The sequence below is a fragment of the Phalaenopsis equestris genome, unplaced genomic scaffold (genome assembly GCF_001263595.1).
Source record: "Phalaenopsis equestris unplaced genomic scaffold, ASM126359v1 Scaffold233390, whole genome shotgun sequence".
NCBI classification, from domain to species: Eukaryota; Viridiplantae; Streptophyta; class Magnoliopsida; order Asparagales; family Orchidaceae; genus Phalaenopsis; species Phalaenopsis equestris.
The window spans coordinates 65,110-80,218 of NW_018251338.1; the positions used below are offsets into that span (position 1 = coordinate 65,110).

The 15,109-nt window shown below is 34.8% G+C and overlaps 1 protein-coding gene across 2 annotated transcripts; it reads left to right on the forward strand.

Annotated features, from left to right (window-relative positions):
* The first annotated feature begins 5,899 nt into the window (after window positions 1–5,899).
* LOC110038641 (probable mannitol dehydrogenase) lies at window positions 5,900–14,658 on the forward strand. 2 transcript variants are annotated; one of them, XM_020743531.1, is made up of 5 exons: window positions 5,900–6,125; window positions 6,739–6,852; window positions 7,348–7,861; window positions 14,018–14,171; window positions 14,236–14,433. In XM_020743531.1, the coding sequence occupies exons 1-5, from the start codon at window positions 6,010–6,012 to the stop codon at window positions 14,343–14,345; spliced, it is 1,008 nt and encodes a 335-aa protein (XP_020599190.1). In that variant the 5' UTR covers window positions 5,900–6,009; the 3' UTR covers window positions 14,346–14,433. The 2 variants fall into 2 exon arrangements, with proteins under 2 accessions (XP_020599190.1, XP_020599189.1); XM_020743530.1 differs by having other exon boundaries at window positions 5,907–6,125; window positions 14,249–14,658.
* Window positions 14,659–15,109: the final 451 nt, after the last annotated feature.

The window sequence follows — 15,109 nt, forward strand, 5'->3', positions numbered from 1 at the left end:
GAATTGTATTAAGAAGGGAAGCTCGGTGACTCACATCCATCCTAAGAGATAACGAAAGAGATTAGAAAGGAGGCCTATCCTAAAGAGATTTCAAATTTACTACATTGAGAAGGAAAGCTCTAGGACTCACATCTAACTCAAGTGGTAGCGAAGGGTGTCACATTATGAAGGAAAGCTCGGGGACTCACATCCATTCTAAGAGGTGGTGAGGTACGTTGGGAAGGAAAGCTCGAGGACTCACATCCAACCCAAGAGGTAGCAAAAGGGAATATGACAGAGGCCTATCCCTAAGGAACTTCAAATTTGCTACATTGAGAAGGAAAGATGTGAGACTCACATCCAACTCAAAAGGTAGTGAAGGGTGTCACATTAGAAAGGAAAGCTCGGGGACTCACATGAATCCTAAAGGGTGACCGAAGGGAATCAAAATTTTGGTATTGACCCCAGAGTAAGAATTAGAAGCCTTACTCCATTTAAGGGGGTCTCACACCGATCTTAGGAATTTAAATTTGCTACATTGGGAAGGAAAGCTAAGGGATTCACATCCAAACCAAGAGACAGCGAAGGGAATCATAATTTTGGTACTAACTCCACAAAGATGAGAATTGGAAGCCTTAATCAATTTAAAGGGGTCTCACACCGATCTTGAAAGGATGAGAATATAATGCCTTACTTCATTTAAGGGGGTCTTACACTTATCTCAAGAGATGGGAATCAAAATTTAGGTATTGATGCCAAGATGGGAATTAGAATTTAGGTACCAACCCTGGAATGAGAATCAAAAGCCTTACTCCATTTTAGGGGGTCTCACACCGATCTCAAACGGATAAGAATAGGATGCCTCACTCCATTTAAAGGGGTTTCACACCTATCTCAAGAGAAGGGAATCAAAATTTATGTACTTATCCTGAGGCATTGTGAGTGTGGAGAATTTGTGGAAAGAGAGCGAAAAAAAATTTGTGGAATATTGTGCAGAATGTGAAACTTGTAACAAGAATACGAAGACTTGTGAAATTTGTGCAAAAAATGTGGAATTTGTGTCGTTAAGAGTTTAGAGTTTCGAGGAAAATTGTTTACCATTTTATCATTACTGTCATTATCAAGATTATCAATTTTAGTTTAATTTTTATTTTCTTTTATTTTTGAATTTTACTTTTCATTCATTATTAGATTCTTTTTTGTATCGTTCTATGTTCGTTATAATCTAGTACCAACATGTGGTAATGCAGCATTTCATTAATCACACATAAGAGACAAGTTAACAACAAATGATGAAATCTAAAAAAAACTTTATTAAGCAGCTTCAACCATGTAAACAATATGTTGAATAGAATTGTAAAAGCTGTAGTAGAATATAGCATATACTCTCTGGTCTGATGTAGTATAAAAAGTAAGACGTGTCTGTCTCTTGGGGTAAGCTTGTGATTAAGCTAATCTTCTAAGTCACACTTCGAAACAAAGGTCATTTTGTGTATACTTAGAGGTACAGCTATCTCATAGCTCATACGGTCCTTGTTCTTCCAATTTTGGATCTCGTTGGAATCCATATGATATCTTACTAATGTCCATTCTTCATAATGTAACTAAGATTCTACAACGCGACACTCCAGGAAATGCAGTGTTTTGCAAGGTCCGCTCCATTTCCTTTTAGAATCAGTACTAAACCAGCCGGTAATGAAATTACAACTGAACCTCTAAACTCTCGGGGTCTAACAATATCTATCTCTTTTTCAAATAGGATGTTTCTCTTGCTCATGAACAAAACTGTACAGAATGGTCTGAAAAAATTATGGTGATCAACGTGTGGACATATGCAATCCCCTTCTTCATTGATGTTGATGATGCAGCTGTTTGGGATGTGATACTCCAAAATAATATGTAGTTTTAAGTATATATTTTAAGCTTAATTTTGGTGATATTGCATTTTAAAAAAATGAAATTTTCATGTTCTTGTTGCAGATAGATCAATTTTAGGTATTTGGGGAAAAAATAACAAAAAAGACAAAATTTGGAGCAAAAATAGTGAGTTTTGGGATCATGGCGCAAGATGTGTCAGATTGATACAAGATGCGCCAAAACCAGAACAGCGCGGTCTTCAGCAAATTGGCGCAAGATGCGCCAAGGATGGTTTTTTGCAGATTAAGGCGGTTTGAGACAAAATTTGGCAAATTTTTAAAGGGACACTTGTTCTAAACACCCCTTGGAGTGATTCAATGCATCTAGACACATTGGAATATTCTTTTATGAAGGGATATGTCTCTCAGATCAATGGGCATGTCTTTTGAATTCAAAAAAGTTGACTTTTGAATAGAATTTTAGAGGGAATTTTGAATTTTTTTTGGAGAGAGGCAGTCTTTTATAAAAGAGAGGGAAGTCTAGGGCTAAAAGGAGGTTTTGAGTGGTGTGTAAAGGGGGGGCAAGAAAGAAGAGATAGAGAGATAAAGAGATAAGTCAAGATCTTGAAGATTTTCTTTAAGGATTGTAAGAGGAGAGGGAAGGTGAGAGATTTCTTCTTCATTACACTTCTAAGAGAGAATTTAAAGTGCTTGTAAAGAGAGAAAGACTTGAAGAGAACTTCTAGGGATTTGCATGGAAATGATTGTGAGATAAGTTGTGTCTTTTATTTCTTTTATTCTATAAACTTATTTTTATATATGAAATCAATGTTTTATCGTATCATTCTTATGAATCCTGAGTAGACTTCTTTGTCCTTCTCCATACTTTGAGATATTATTTTGGGAAGAATTGATTTTGTTTTATATGGTTTTAAATATCAACAATTTGTGATGATTTGAACTTCGATCTTCATTTACTTTTTGATCTGGACAATTGAAATGCTAAAATGTGTTGAGAAACATATGTTTTGAAAGTGCCATGATTTCTAAAACATGGGGAGAATCACATTTGATTTTATGGGAGAGTATTTCATCCATGGGGTTGAGTGCAATTAAATAGAAAAATATACTTTGTTCGAAGCAGAATTGGAGATTTTACGGTGACAGATTAAAATCCCCAATTTGGTCAAGTTGATTGTTAGCTCTTAGGTGAAGAAGTAGTGGGAGCTTTGGAGTGGAAGCCGGTATCCTTCCAATCTAACCGCGGAACCAAGGACCAAACTCTCGATTATTTAATATTCTTTATGCACTCGGAAGAGGGTGAAAAATATGATTGTTTCTATCTAGCACAAATATTTTGTTTAATTTTTGTAAAATTTACTTTTGAAAGTTTAGCATTTAGCTTAGTTAACTTTTTCTTTCAACTGCATTTTAATTAGCATTCACTTTGTTACTTAATATTCGAATTTCGCACATTACTTTTTGTAGTTTTAAAAATTATATTTTACGTTATAATCTTAAGAATTTACTTATAGGCATTTCCAACTTCCCTGTGGGATTGATATCTAGAACTCCATTGGTGCCCTTTATTACTCGAGCGATACGTATACTTGCGCTATTTTTAAAGGGGATTTGGCAGTTTAAAAATTTGTAAAAGAGAAAACTATTTTCACTGAAGTTATTTTTATTGGGATTGATTTGTATGTGATTTGCATGTTTGTTATTGTATCTGTCGTGTGTATTTTGTAATATTGAAAAATATTTGTAAAATTAACACACTAAATCCACTCGCATCAGGATGCAATCTGTTGGCGGTATAATCATTCTTACTATCCTCTTAATCATACGCTTTATCGCGGATGGCAGAGGATCCACCTCGTCATATCTTAGAATGCCCGAAGGGGGTTCCCTTGCCTATCCTTGACAAAGTTGTAATAGCATCTACATTAGATGGTGATCTTGCCCTTTCCGCGAAATAGTTCTAAATATGTCTTCTTCATCAATAAGCCAGCTCGACCTTTGTCCCTTAAATCAAAAACATAATCTAGAATCTTTCTTTCATCACTTTCTGCGAATACTCCAGTGTGTAGTACCAATCCTTCCATAATATTGATGAGTTTTCCTTGGATTTCTTCATAATACTCAAACTCTTGCTTCCGAACCCTACTCATTCTTTCTAAATTTGTTGTTGGAATCCTTTACAAACGTTGGGGTCGCTCCTCTCTCATCCTCTAGAGGAATCCATGACGGTGGTAGCTCTGCAAATTTTGGTATGTATGGCTCGGACCTTTGGGTGATCTGCACTTTTGAGCCTCATGCTGGCGGCTGCGTATTTTTCAAGCCAACTGATAAGAATCTAACTGGTCACTCTAGATCTAACCAATTCTAGTCCCATCAAAACTTATTTTCCTATTTAGTTACACTCCCCCTTAGGTGATCACAATAGCTCTGTCTAAAATGAAGTGTGTTATCAACTAGTTAGGTGAAATTATAACCCTCCCAGGTCATAATGTTTCTCAATGAATTTTAACCTCACAAATGGTCAGTTTGCAAAGTGAATGAAGATTTTGGTGAAATTACCATCATAATTTTTAAGAGTAAAAAGAAATCTTTAAATCATTCTCATTCCACAAGAATAAAGTCTCATATGCAAGAAGAAATAAATGGAACTACTCAGAATTTATGGAGATTAAACAAAAACAAAATATTTTCATTGAAGTCCAAGTCTTACAACAAAAACTTAAACAAAAATACAAGGTACCTCATGTCTTCTCCCCAAGCAAACTTCTGTAGTTTCCTCTAAGCAATCTCCAAACTTCATCACACTAAAACACACTCACACTTACACTTTAACACAAAATTTGAAAAACCTAACTCACTATTGGAGCCCAATTGAAGTTTTGAGGCTCCGAAAGGTCTCTAAATTTGGTCAAATCTTTCTAAATAAATAACAAATCTTTCTAAATAAATAAAAAATATAAACTAACCAAGGTTGTTTTAACACCCCTCCAAAATTTGGTCAAATTCGATGTATCTTCTAGAAAGGTAGTTACTGGCGCTATAGCACAAGTCTGAGGCGCTATAGGCGCTATGGCGCCGAGGGGTGGCATTATGGTGCCTCACAAAAATCATCATTTTGCTCCTGTTTTTTCTCATTTTCTCTCAATATCAATTTCATATGTTTGAAACCAAAAACATGTAAAATATTTTCATTTAAAGTGTAATATCAATCAAAATGTACATAAAATACTTATAAAAAATGCACTAAAAATAGGTTATTTTGAGATGGATCAACTGATATGTTGACCAAGCCAATTATTATCAACAAGTTCTTGTATTGCTTGAACTTGATGAATATTTACAGTTGCTAGATAAGGATGGTGGCCCAACCCACTTTGTCATTTGAAAAACTCTCAGATATCTTTCTCCTAAAGGGCTGGATATTAGCCAATGTGGATATTTATTAGATATGACTTATATACCGGATAAGATATGGATGTTGGAGCGAAACAGAGTGAGCCAGTGAAGCGGAATAAGCGAGCGGAGTAAAGCGGAAGCATCCGTCCAATCGGGGGAGTTTCGTTATGTGCGTTGAGGGTGCGTGAGCAACGCCCTTGCCGTACGGTATGAAGGAAATTTTGTAATTATATATTGTACGCTAGGGGTATATATATATGATGTAACCCTAACGGTGTCTTGTAGTCTTTTTTTTGAATTGAAAGAAAAATTATTGCTCTACTCTTGAGGACATAAGCATCTTTGCCGAACCTCATTAAATCTATGTATTTTCCTTTTTTGAATTTATATCGATTATTGCTTTTATTTATCCTAAAAATTCTCAGCATATTACATAGGTAAAGATTTTTCCAACTTCATTCAAAAAAGTGCGCGTTCCAAAAAATGAGTGTATATTTTTTTATAAAAAAGTTGGTGAATTTAATTTTATTAGGCGTAAGAAATCAATGCATCGCATTCGTCAACCTGGCGACGTCCAAAGTATTAATTTTCTTCGACCAACTATCAGTGTAGTAAATGCTATCAGTGTAGTAAATGCAGGCCTTGTCCCACCTCTGACATTTGCTCCTCGGTGAAAGAAGATTTACCAGTTATGAATTAAGCTATATCTGCCTCTCGCTCAAACTGTTGGTTGGATAGCGGGAACGGAGAAGTAGAGATGGAGGCCACAGAGAACGTTATGAAGGCGTCGACGGAGAGGCGTCACCGTAAGGCATTCGGCTTCGCCGCCAAAGATACAACTGGCTTTCTCTCTCCATTCACTTTCTCCAGAAGGTCTCCTCTATCTTCTCTCTCTCTCTCTTTCTCACGCAAAACTAGCAGCAATTTTCCATTTTTCTTCGAAATCTATTGGGTTATAATATGTTATTTTGAAAATTTTGCCTACCGAAGAAATTTTTTGATGTCTGAGATTCAATCTCAAATTTTCTACATAATTTTTTAACAGCAAATTTATCATGCTCCCTCTGATTGCTGACATCAAAACGTATCCCTAACTTTGGAAAGCCTACCGAGCGGTTCGGTATCCTATTTTAATCCAAAATACCCCCAACAGTTTTTTATTTTATATGTTTATTCATTTTGATAAATAATGTTTCAGCACTTTTATTTTTTAAATGCCAAAGGGTTTTTGTGTTTTAATACTCGAAATTTACTTATCTGAATTTATGGTGTTTACTGAAGCTATTGTTAACTTTTTCGTATTGTTTGCGTTTTTGTGCGAGATTCTACTTTCTTACCACAATGAAGATTTGGTCATGTATTCTGTTCTCTTCAGTTTTATAGTTTTCATCTCATTTATGCTACTTCAAATGTATTTTTTTTTTCTTTCCAGCAATTAGAGAAGTATGTTGACACCTAACAAAAAGTTTTTGATCTCATGTATTAGGGAAAATGGTGACTGTGATGTTACCATAAAGATATTGTACTGCGGCATTTGTCACACCGATCTCCACAGCATCAAAAATGACTGGAAGGATACTGTTTACCCACTTGTTCCAGGGTACCCTTTTACAACCTTTTTTATCAAACTGAATGATTATTCAACTTATCCCCATCTTGATCCATGTTCTTCCACACTAGGCTTTCTACAATTTGAAACTCCATTTAACTATCATTACTAATTATACAGATTCACAGATTTTGAACCACCAAGGATGAACTCATCATCATCAAACATCTTTCTTAGTGGCGAAGAGGCCACATAATTTTGCCATTGAGGCAATTCCTGAATTCACTATGACTTATCGTATCATTTTCTTCCAATAAAAATTCAAATATCTTAACATATTTGAAAAGAGAAAACTTTATGCTTGTTGTTTTTATCCTCATTACTGCATTGTGGAGACTTTAAGTAGTTCAAACCATTAAAAAAATGGAAAGCTTTAAACTTAGATTCTTGCTATCTGACAATGTGTAGATGCAGGTTTTTAAAAGTATAAAGGCACAATGTAGAGTATAATATACTTCATCACACCAGTTATATTTCCCCATGCAGGCATGAAATCGCTGGTATTATCACTGAAGCTGGGTGCAATGTTCAAAAGCTCAAAATTGGGGACAAAGTGGGCGTTGGATGCTTAGTTGGTGCCTGTCGTTCATGTGATAGATGTATCCAGCATAAGGAGAACTACTGCCCCAAGCTGGTGTTCTCTTACAACTCAGTTGATATTGATGGGAAGATTACTTATGGAGGTTACTCAAACATTATTGTAGTGGACGAGCATTTTGTGGTTAAATTCCCAGAGAACTTCCCCATGGATAGAGGTGCTCCGTTACTCTGTGCAGGGATAACGGTATACAGTCCCATGAAGAACTTTGAGCTCAACCAGCCTGGGAAGAACATCGGTGTTGTTGGTCTTGGAGGACTTGGCCATGTTGCGGTTAAGTTTGGAAAGGCTTTCGGGGCAAAGGTCACTGTTATCAGCTCATCGCCTTGGAAGAAAGAGGAAGCCATCAAGCAATTGGGTGCTGATACTTTCCTTGTCAGCACTGATGCTGAACAAATAAAGGTATTAAGATCTCTGGCGCATGTTTGCAGTAACGATTAAATATCAAATATAAGTGAAGATTAGTGGTCTTAACAGATTTTGTGATCTTGAAGGATAAAATTGAAATTAATGCATACAATGTAATCTGATTACCTATGTAGCACCAACACATATAAAAAATGTGTCGTGCCTGTGTCGGACACATATCATATACTGACACTTGCTCGACATGACTTGATACTTCTCCAACACTACAAGATATTTGTCTGAATTTCTTTTAGTCCCAAACATGTTTGGAATACACCTCAACACTACATCAGATATGAGCTTAATGCAATTTTGAGAAAATGGGATATGGGAATTAGAAAATTATAAATATGTGTATAGCCTTATTTTTACCTCATAGTCAAAACCAGCCCATTTCTCGTCATGTTGAAACTCTCTCTCACATCCGTCAAAATCGAGCATCGAATGTGCATCTAATATTCATCGAAGCTAAACATTAGTAATTTTCTCTTTGTAATCATAGACTTTTTAAAATTTTTGTAGATAAGTTGGATTCTATAATGGAAAATTTTAAAAATTAATTTTCATATGCATGAGATTTTATAATATAAACTAAATTTATGAAAGTTTATTATTGTATAATTTGTGTCGTGATATTTTTAGTAAAGAATAAAAAAAAAAATATTTTTTATATTAATAATTAAATAAATTTAAAAGCGCGTGTACGAAATGTCTTGTCCTATTTTTTATCAATTATGTCGTGTCTCCGTTATGTCATATCTGTGTCCATGATTCATAGCTGATTAAATGTTTGCAGTATCAGAAGTGAGGAATTTGATCCTTATAGGGCATACTAGAGTTAATTCTAGTTTAGAGGGTAGATTTCAAATATGTTTAAGTAGTCTAGATGTCAAATTGAGTGTGGCAATAATAACGTTAAGATAGATTAAAACAATGCAGAATAGCTATTGATGAAAAGATGAAATTTATTTTGTGTCAAACAATGCAAAAAAATAAGATTACACAACAAACAAACAATCAAACACGGTACAATTTATGCGGCTTGGCGCAAATCCACCTATGTGTCTATACGGAAGTGTTATTAAAAATATTTTATAATTAAATATCCGCTAACTAGATTAACTATATCAATCGTCATAATTTAGAAAAGATCATGTAATTAGATCTTTTCTAATTAGTTTATGCAATATCATTCTTTCTAATATACACACTCTTATAAGCAGGAGATGATCAAAATAAGCTCTAATGCCAAAATGACAGCACCAAAATAGTTGCCTACATATCCCATCTCTTGATGGGGTCAAACCTCGCATGGTTCTTCAAAACGCTCGAATGGGTAATTAATCATGAGCTTAAATATTAATCGAACTCCTACAAAAAGTGAACTTCAAGACTTGTAGTACTTTTGTGAGCATTTCCGTCGGATTCTATTTCATATTTATCTTCTTTAATAGAACATTATACTCATCAGTCAAGTCTTGAATAAAATGATTCATTACATCAATTTGCTTGGTACATACATGATGAATAAAATTTGATGATAAAGACTATCACACTCAAACCATCACAGAACATCATTAGAGACTCCTGATCAACTCTCAAGCCATTCAGTTTGTCGTGCACTCATATCGCATTCTTCATCGCCTTCATGGTTGTCATGTACTCAACCTCCAAAGTAGGCAAAGCAACATTAAATTGAAGAACCATTCTCCATCTGACTTGAACTCTTGCAAATGTGAATGAGTAGTTTGTCGTAGGCCTACATCTATTCATATCACATGCATAGTTTGAATTTGTGTAGGTTACACATAAATCAACAATAGATGATTGTCTTTCAAACACTAAGCCGACATCAACCATGCCATTTAGATATCTTAAAATATTCTTCGCAATCTGTCAATGACTCGTTCCCGGATCATGCATAAACTTGCTCACAACATCAACCGCTTGTGCAATATCCGGTCTAGTATAAATTATGATATGCATAAGGTTGTCCACTGCACTAGCAAAAGAATCCGATCACGCATATTTTGTCTTCTGATTATTTTCAGGATTTTAATATGAACTTAATTGAAAGTGAGATATAATTGATACATTTATCACCTTGCTTGAGCTATCTACCTCAAAACTTTATTAGCACCTTCCAACATATGTTCTTTATGATTCAAATATTTTCATCTATCTTGTTACTGAGAATCTTCATGCCAAGGATCTGTGAGTTTCACCTAACTCTTGAATCATAAAATATTTTGACACTTGCTTCTTCATTTAATCAAACCTCACTCTAACAAAGTAGAAGCAATTAATATATAATTAATAATAAAAAACACTAGATGACCTCATCATTGACCAATTTCTTAAAATATGCACAATGATTCTTTTGGCTTCTCATCTACTATTGTCCATGCAACACAATCGTGGTGACTGTTTCAACCCATATGAATACTTGTCTAGTTTGCGGACCAAGTTTTTTGAGGTTTCATGTCCAGACAACTACGAATTATAGATCTCTAGTAATCTTTCATGATGGAATGCATTCTTCCCATAAATCTGCTCCAAAATCAGATTGCACTGTCCTACCAGTGCCAAAAAAATACCGATCGAGGGATGCTAGACCACTGGGTAGAACACCTTCTCATAGTCAATCTTTTCTCATTGAACAAAAAATTTTTCTATTAGCCTAGCATTGTATCGCACCTTAGTTCCATGAGATCTTTTTTTTCTTTGCATACACTCATTTTCACTTAATGGAAATTTTTCTAGAAGGATGTTTCAAGAACCTTTAGGTAGCATTCTTCCAAAGAGACTCTATCTGTTCATCTATTGCCCCTCTCCAACGATCACCGTCTGGGTTCTCCATCACTTCCTTTCAGTGATAATGAATTTCAGCCTCCGTGGTTGAAATTACAAATACAATGTGATCCATCAAGAAAATTAGTGATATGATATTCTGCTGCTTGGTCTTACTCCTGACAATAAATTGCTGAGCAGGGACCTCATTATAAACATCTTTTTTATCCTTCTCATGAATATTGTCAATATTACATTCTAATTTGGAACTGAAATAGTTACTTGAGTAGGAGTGGACGAACTCTTTGGAATAAATGAAGTTGCATCAAACTCCAACTTCTACCACATATCTATTGTGCCAATAGAACTCTTCACTTGCTTCTAGTTCTGAGGCTTCAACATGTTTGCCTCATGAAATGTGTTATCCTGTTAACGAAAATCTCTTTCTTTGCTTGATCATAATGTTTGAAGCCCTTGACTCGAAGCTTGAAGCTAGTGATGATTGTCTTATTTGCTTATGATTCTAGTTTATTATTCTACGTGTGGTAGTAAGTTGAACACCTGCACTTTCATGTGCACATAATCTCTACTAAGATGTCTCGACAATATCTCCTTTGAGATATTTTTTCTAGTAGTTACAGAAGTTAGATAGCTCACCATGCGACAAACTGTACTATGATCTAAACCCAATCGACTCTATCCAACCCACCATTAGACAATATATATCGAATATTTTTAACAAAAGCTCAATTTATACTGCTAGTCAACCCATTCTATTGCAGTCTCTCAAACAATGAAGTGGTGCTTTATCCGAGTTCTCTGACACTCTTGCAATAACGGATCCGCTGTGTAATTGCACTCATTATAAGATCTAATGTATCAGATCTTTTTACTAGTCTGAGTTTCAATCTATTTCTTCATAGTCATGAAAATCTTCAGCACCTTGCTTTTGCGCTTTATGATATGCACCCAAATATATATGGAGTAACCATCAATAAAATAGACAAAGTATCTCTACCCATCGAATGATGTTGTCTTTGTTGGATCTCAAACATCGTGAGAAGAACACTAAACTATCATCTGTACAGTTAATGACACTATCAAAGTTATGACTGTCTTCTTGTCAAACACATAATGTTCACGAAAATTGAGCTTGTAAGTGCTCACTCTTTTGATTAATCGTTGTTTCATCATACCATTAAGTGAACTCTCTCTAGCATGAACTAGCGGCATATGCAAAATATAGTGATGTCCAATGAATCTTCGGCAATTGCAGCAGTTCCAGTTACTATACTGCTTTGAAGATAGTAAATGTTGTAATGTCAAACTCCCTTCATAAACTCAGTAACTACGTTGTAGCTCTTGGTTTCTAAGGCCTTAACTGATAACATATTCTTTTTAATATCCAAAACATGTTTAGCATTAGTCAGCTCTCTCTTTTTATCAATCATGCACCTTGATAAAGATGCTCCATACACTAATAGTAAGACGAGATTGATCATTGCCCATATTCACTATACTATTATCAAGCTTCTTGTATGTATAAAATCACTCTCGATGAGGAAAAATATGATATGTAGCACCTGTGTACATACTTCAACATGAATCATCTATATAGAAACTATGAGAAAATACAAATAATGATACATTTGAATCTACCTCGTCAAATATATCTCCATAATAAAATTAGTTTTTGCCCAAGAGGAAACTCTCTTTCTCTTCTTCAACTTCAGACAATCTTTCTTTCAATGACCAGTCTCTAAACAGGAAGCAAACTGATTTTCTCAAGACTGTGTCCATGACACTTGTCTCGCTTTTGTAAAGTATTTTCGCCACCACTCATCTTTGCTAAACTTCTTCTTTCTAGATCTCTCATGTTGGAGTGTAAGTGTCAATCAACTCTATTTTTGGGGATTCAATATTTCTTTAGCGGAACTCATAATTTAACAATTTAGTAGTCACCTCAATATAATTCAAGTCCTCATTCTCATGAATGAGTGTCATCGTAAAATTTTCATTGTCATCTAAGAGCCAATTCAGTAGAAGTGTTTTGTCTTCATCTCCAACCTCATCTAGAATTAACGGATCTACCAAAATTTTTGTAAAATCATTTACGTTCTGAGCAAAAATGACAACATGTCTCATCTAAAATCTATATTTTCGATGCTTCATATGAAGATGATTCCTCACGGTTTTTGTGAGATATTTGTTCTCCAACATTATTTATAATTTTCCAGTAGAAGTCTTCATCATCATCACCCTATATTTGATCTCCTGCGATAAACAACATTGGATCAAGCTACAAGCACTCTAGTTTATCTTAAGATAAACTTTTTTTGACATCTTTTCAGGTTATTCATTGCTATCAAAAACGTCTTTCAGATTAAAAGAGCACAATGCATCCATTACCTCGCATTGCTGCATGCTAAAATTTCATTTGTCGTGAAAACTTGGCATATCGATTATGATTGGATATGTAACCAATTGATGAATTGACGTCTTTTCCACCGTCGTATTGGATTTTGAAGTACTGGACAACATGATATTATCCATGCTCCACCGAATCTCTTAACTTAACATGCTCAATTTCCGTGACTAGTCTGAATCGCAGCCGCATGTTACCAGATTCACACCAATCGGGCTATGATATCAAATTGTTGTGCAAAATAATCCATAAAATAAAATCACAAGCAACAAACAATCAAATACAGTGAGATTTAAGTGGTTCAGTGGAAATCCACCTACGTCCACATGGAAGTTATTTCACTATCAATAATAGGGACAGGAAAAAAATGACCAAAATAGGGTTATAACTCTCACACATAAAAATCTACCCAAATTTCTTCTATAAATATAAGAGAATTAGAGCATACAAATTGGAAGTATTTCTAATATAGAAAAAAAATCCCTTGTTATTAGATTTCCTCGAGTTAAGTTACCTATTATCAATCTTAATAATATAGAAAGAATCATGTAATTACATCACTAATTGAGTTACCTGATAGTAATTTTCATAATATACACACTTCCTAACATACAAGCATTAGATTAAATACTTTCCATAACAATATAGGCTTTAACCAGTTTGGGTATACGTGAGGTAGAAATATTAACCAATAAGATTTATAGAGAAAATTAACTAATAAAAGAATTACGAAACTGAAATGAATTGGAAAAGAAGATTCATTAATTCCAATCCAAACAAATTGTTGGGTTAAGGGATATTGATAATAACGTTGAAAAGGCACATTTTAGTGGTACCAGGAGACTTAATGCCAAAAACGAAGCAGTTTGGAAGGATAAATACCTATAGTTAAGCTTTAGTACCTCCCATTTCATCTATTATATTTGCTCATACAGGCTGCAAAGGGTACCATGGATGGAATCATCAACACAGTATCAGCCAAACATGCCCTCTTGCCCCTAATACTTTTGCTGAAATCTGAGGGGAAAATGATCATGGTGGGTGCGCCGGAACATCCACTCGACTTGCCAGCTCTTCCTCTGCTTTTGGGTATGTATATTCTTATATATTTTTATAGCATTTTTTGATATAATATCATTGTTGCAATAAACAGTGAACGAATGCAGAAGGGAAGATTTTGGCTGGCAGCTGTATTGGTGGAATGAAGGATACACAGGAGATGTTAGATTTTGCCGGGGAACACAACATAGCTGCAGATATTGAGCTGATTGGCATCAACTATGTGAACCAGGCCATGAAGAGGCTTGCCAATGGTGATGTTAAATACAGATTTGTGATTGATGTGGGAAACACCTTAGCTGAAGCTTAAGAAATTATGCTCTGCGCTTGGTTGGTGAGATTTGATACTGTCTCTCTTTTATGGCCTTGTCACCTTTTTTATGCTTTTGGTGTTTACTAGATGGTGCCATGAAAATAAGATTGTCTTGAGGTTGATGGAACTATTGTATGGTCCAAAACTTTTGACTTGGCTATGGTTGATTTTTGCTCTTATTATGCAAGTGTTTAGTTTCATCTTAACTTAGATAACATTAGTGTTATTATGTGTATTATTGATATACTTGTTTAATGCTCTTTTTCTGTTGTTGTTGAAAGTTTTCAATTTTGTTTGAACAAAATAAAGATTGACCCAGTATATTTCTAGTTTAGTTGGATTACATCAGAGATCCACTTTAAATCCATATCTTTTTGCTTTTATTATGGATGTTAATACTTGACATTTACTGGAGGATGTAACATCGTGTATGCTTTTCACTGAGGATATCTTTCTTGTGGATAAGACTAGAGATAGAGTTCGGAAAAAAACATGAATTATGAAGGTCTACATTAGAGTCTAAAGGCCTTCACTTGAGCAGATGTAAAACTAAATAAATAGAATATAATTTTAGTAGTTGTAGATATAGTGGCATATTTGTTACTATGGGTGATTAAATTATTAAAAGCCGTGAACATTTTAGATATATCGTGTC

Excerpts from the sequence above, each read along its gene's own strand:
- LOC110038641 (XM_020743530.1), top strand. The coding sequence starts at position 6,010 with ATGGAGGCCACAGAGAACGTTATGAAGGCGTCGACGGAGAGGCGTCAC. Across the intron at positions 6,853-7,347 it reads GTTTACCCACTTGTTCCAGG|GCATGAAATCGCTGGTATTA; the intron begins GTACCCTTTTAC and ends TTCCCCATGCAG. Across the intron at positions 7,862-14,017 it reads CTGATGCTGAACAAATAAAG|GCTGCAAAGGGTACCATGGA; the intron begins GTATTAAGATCT and ends TTGCTCATACAG.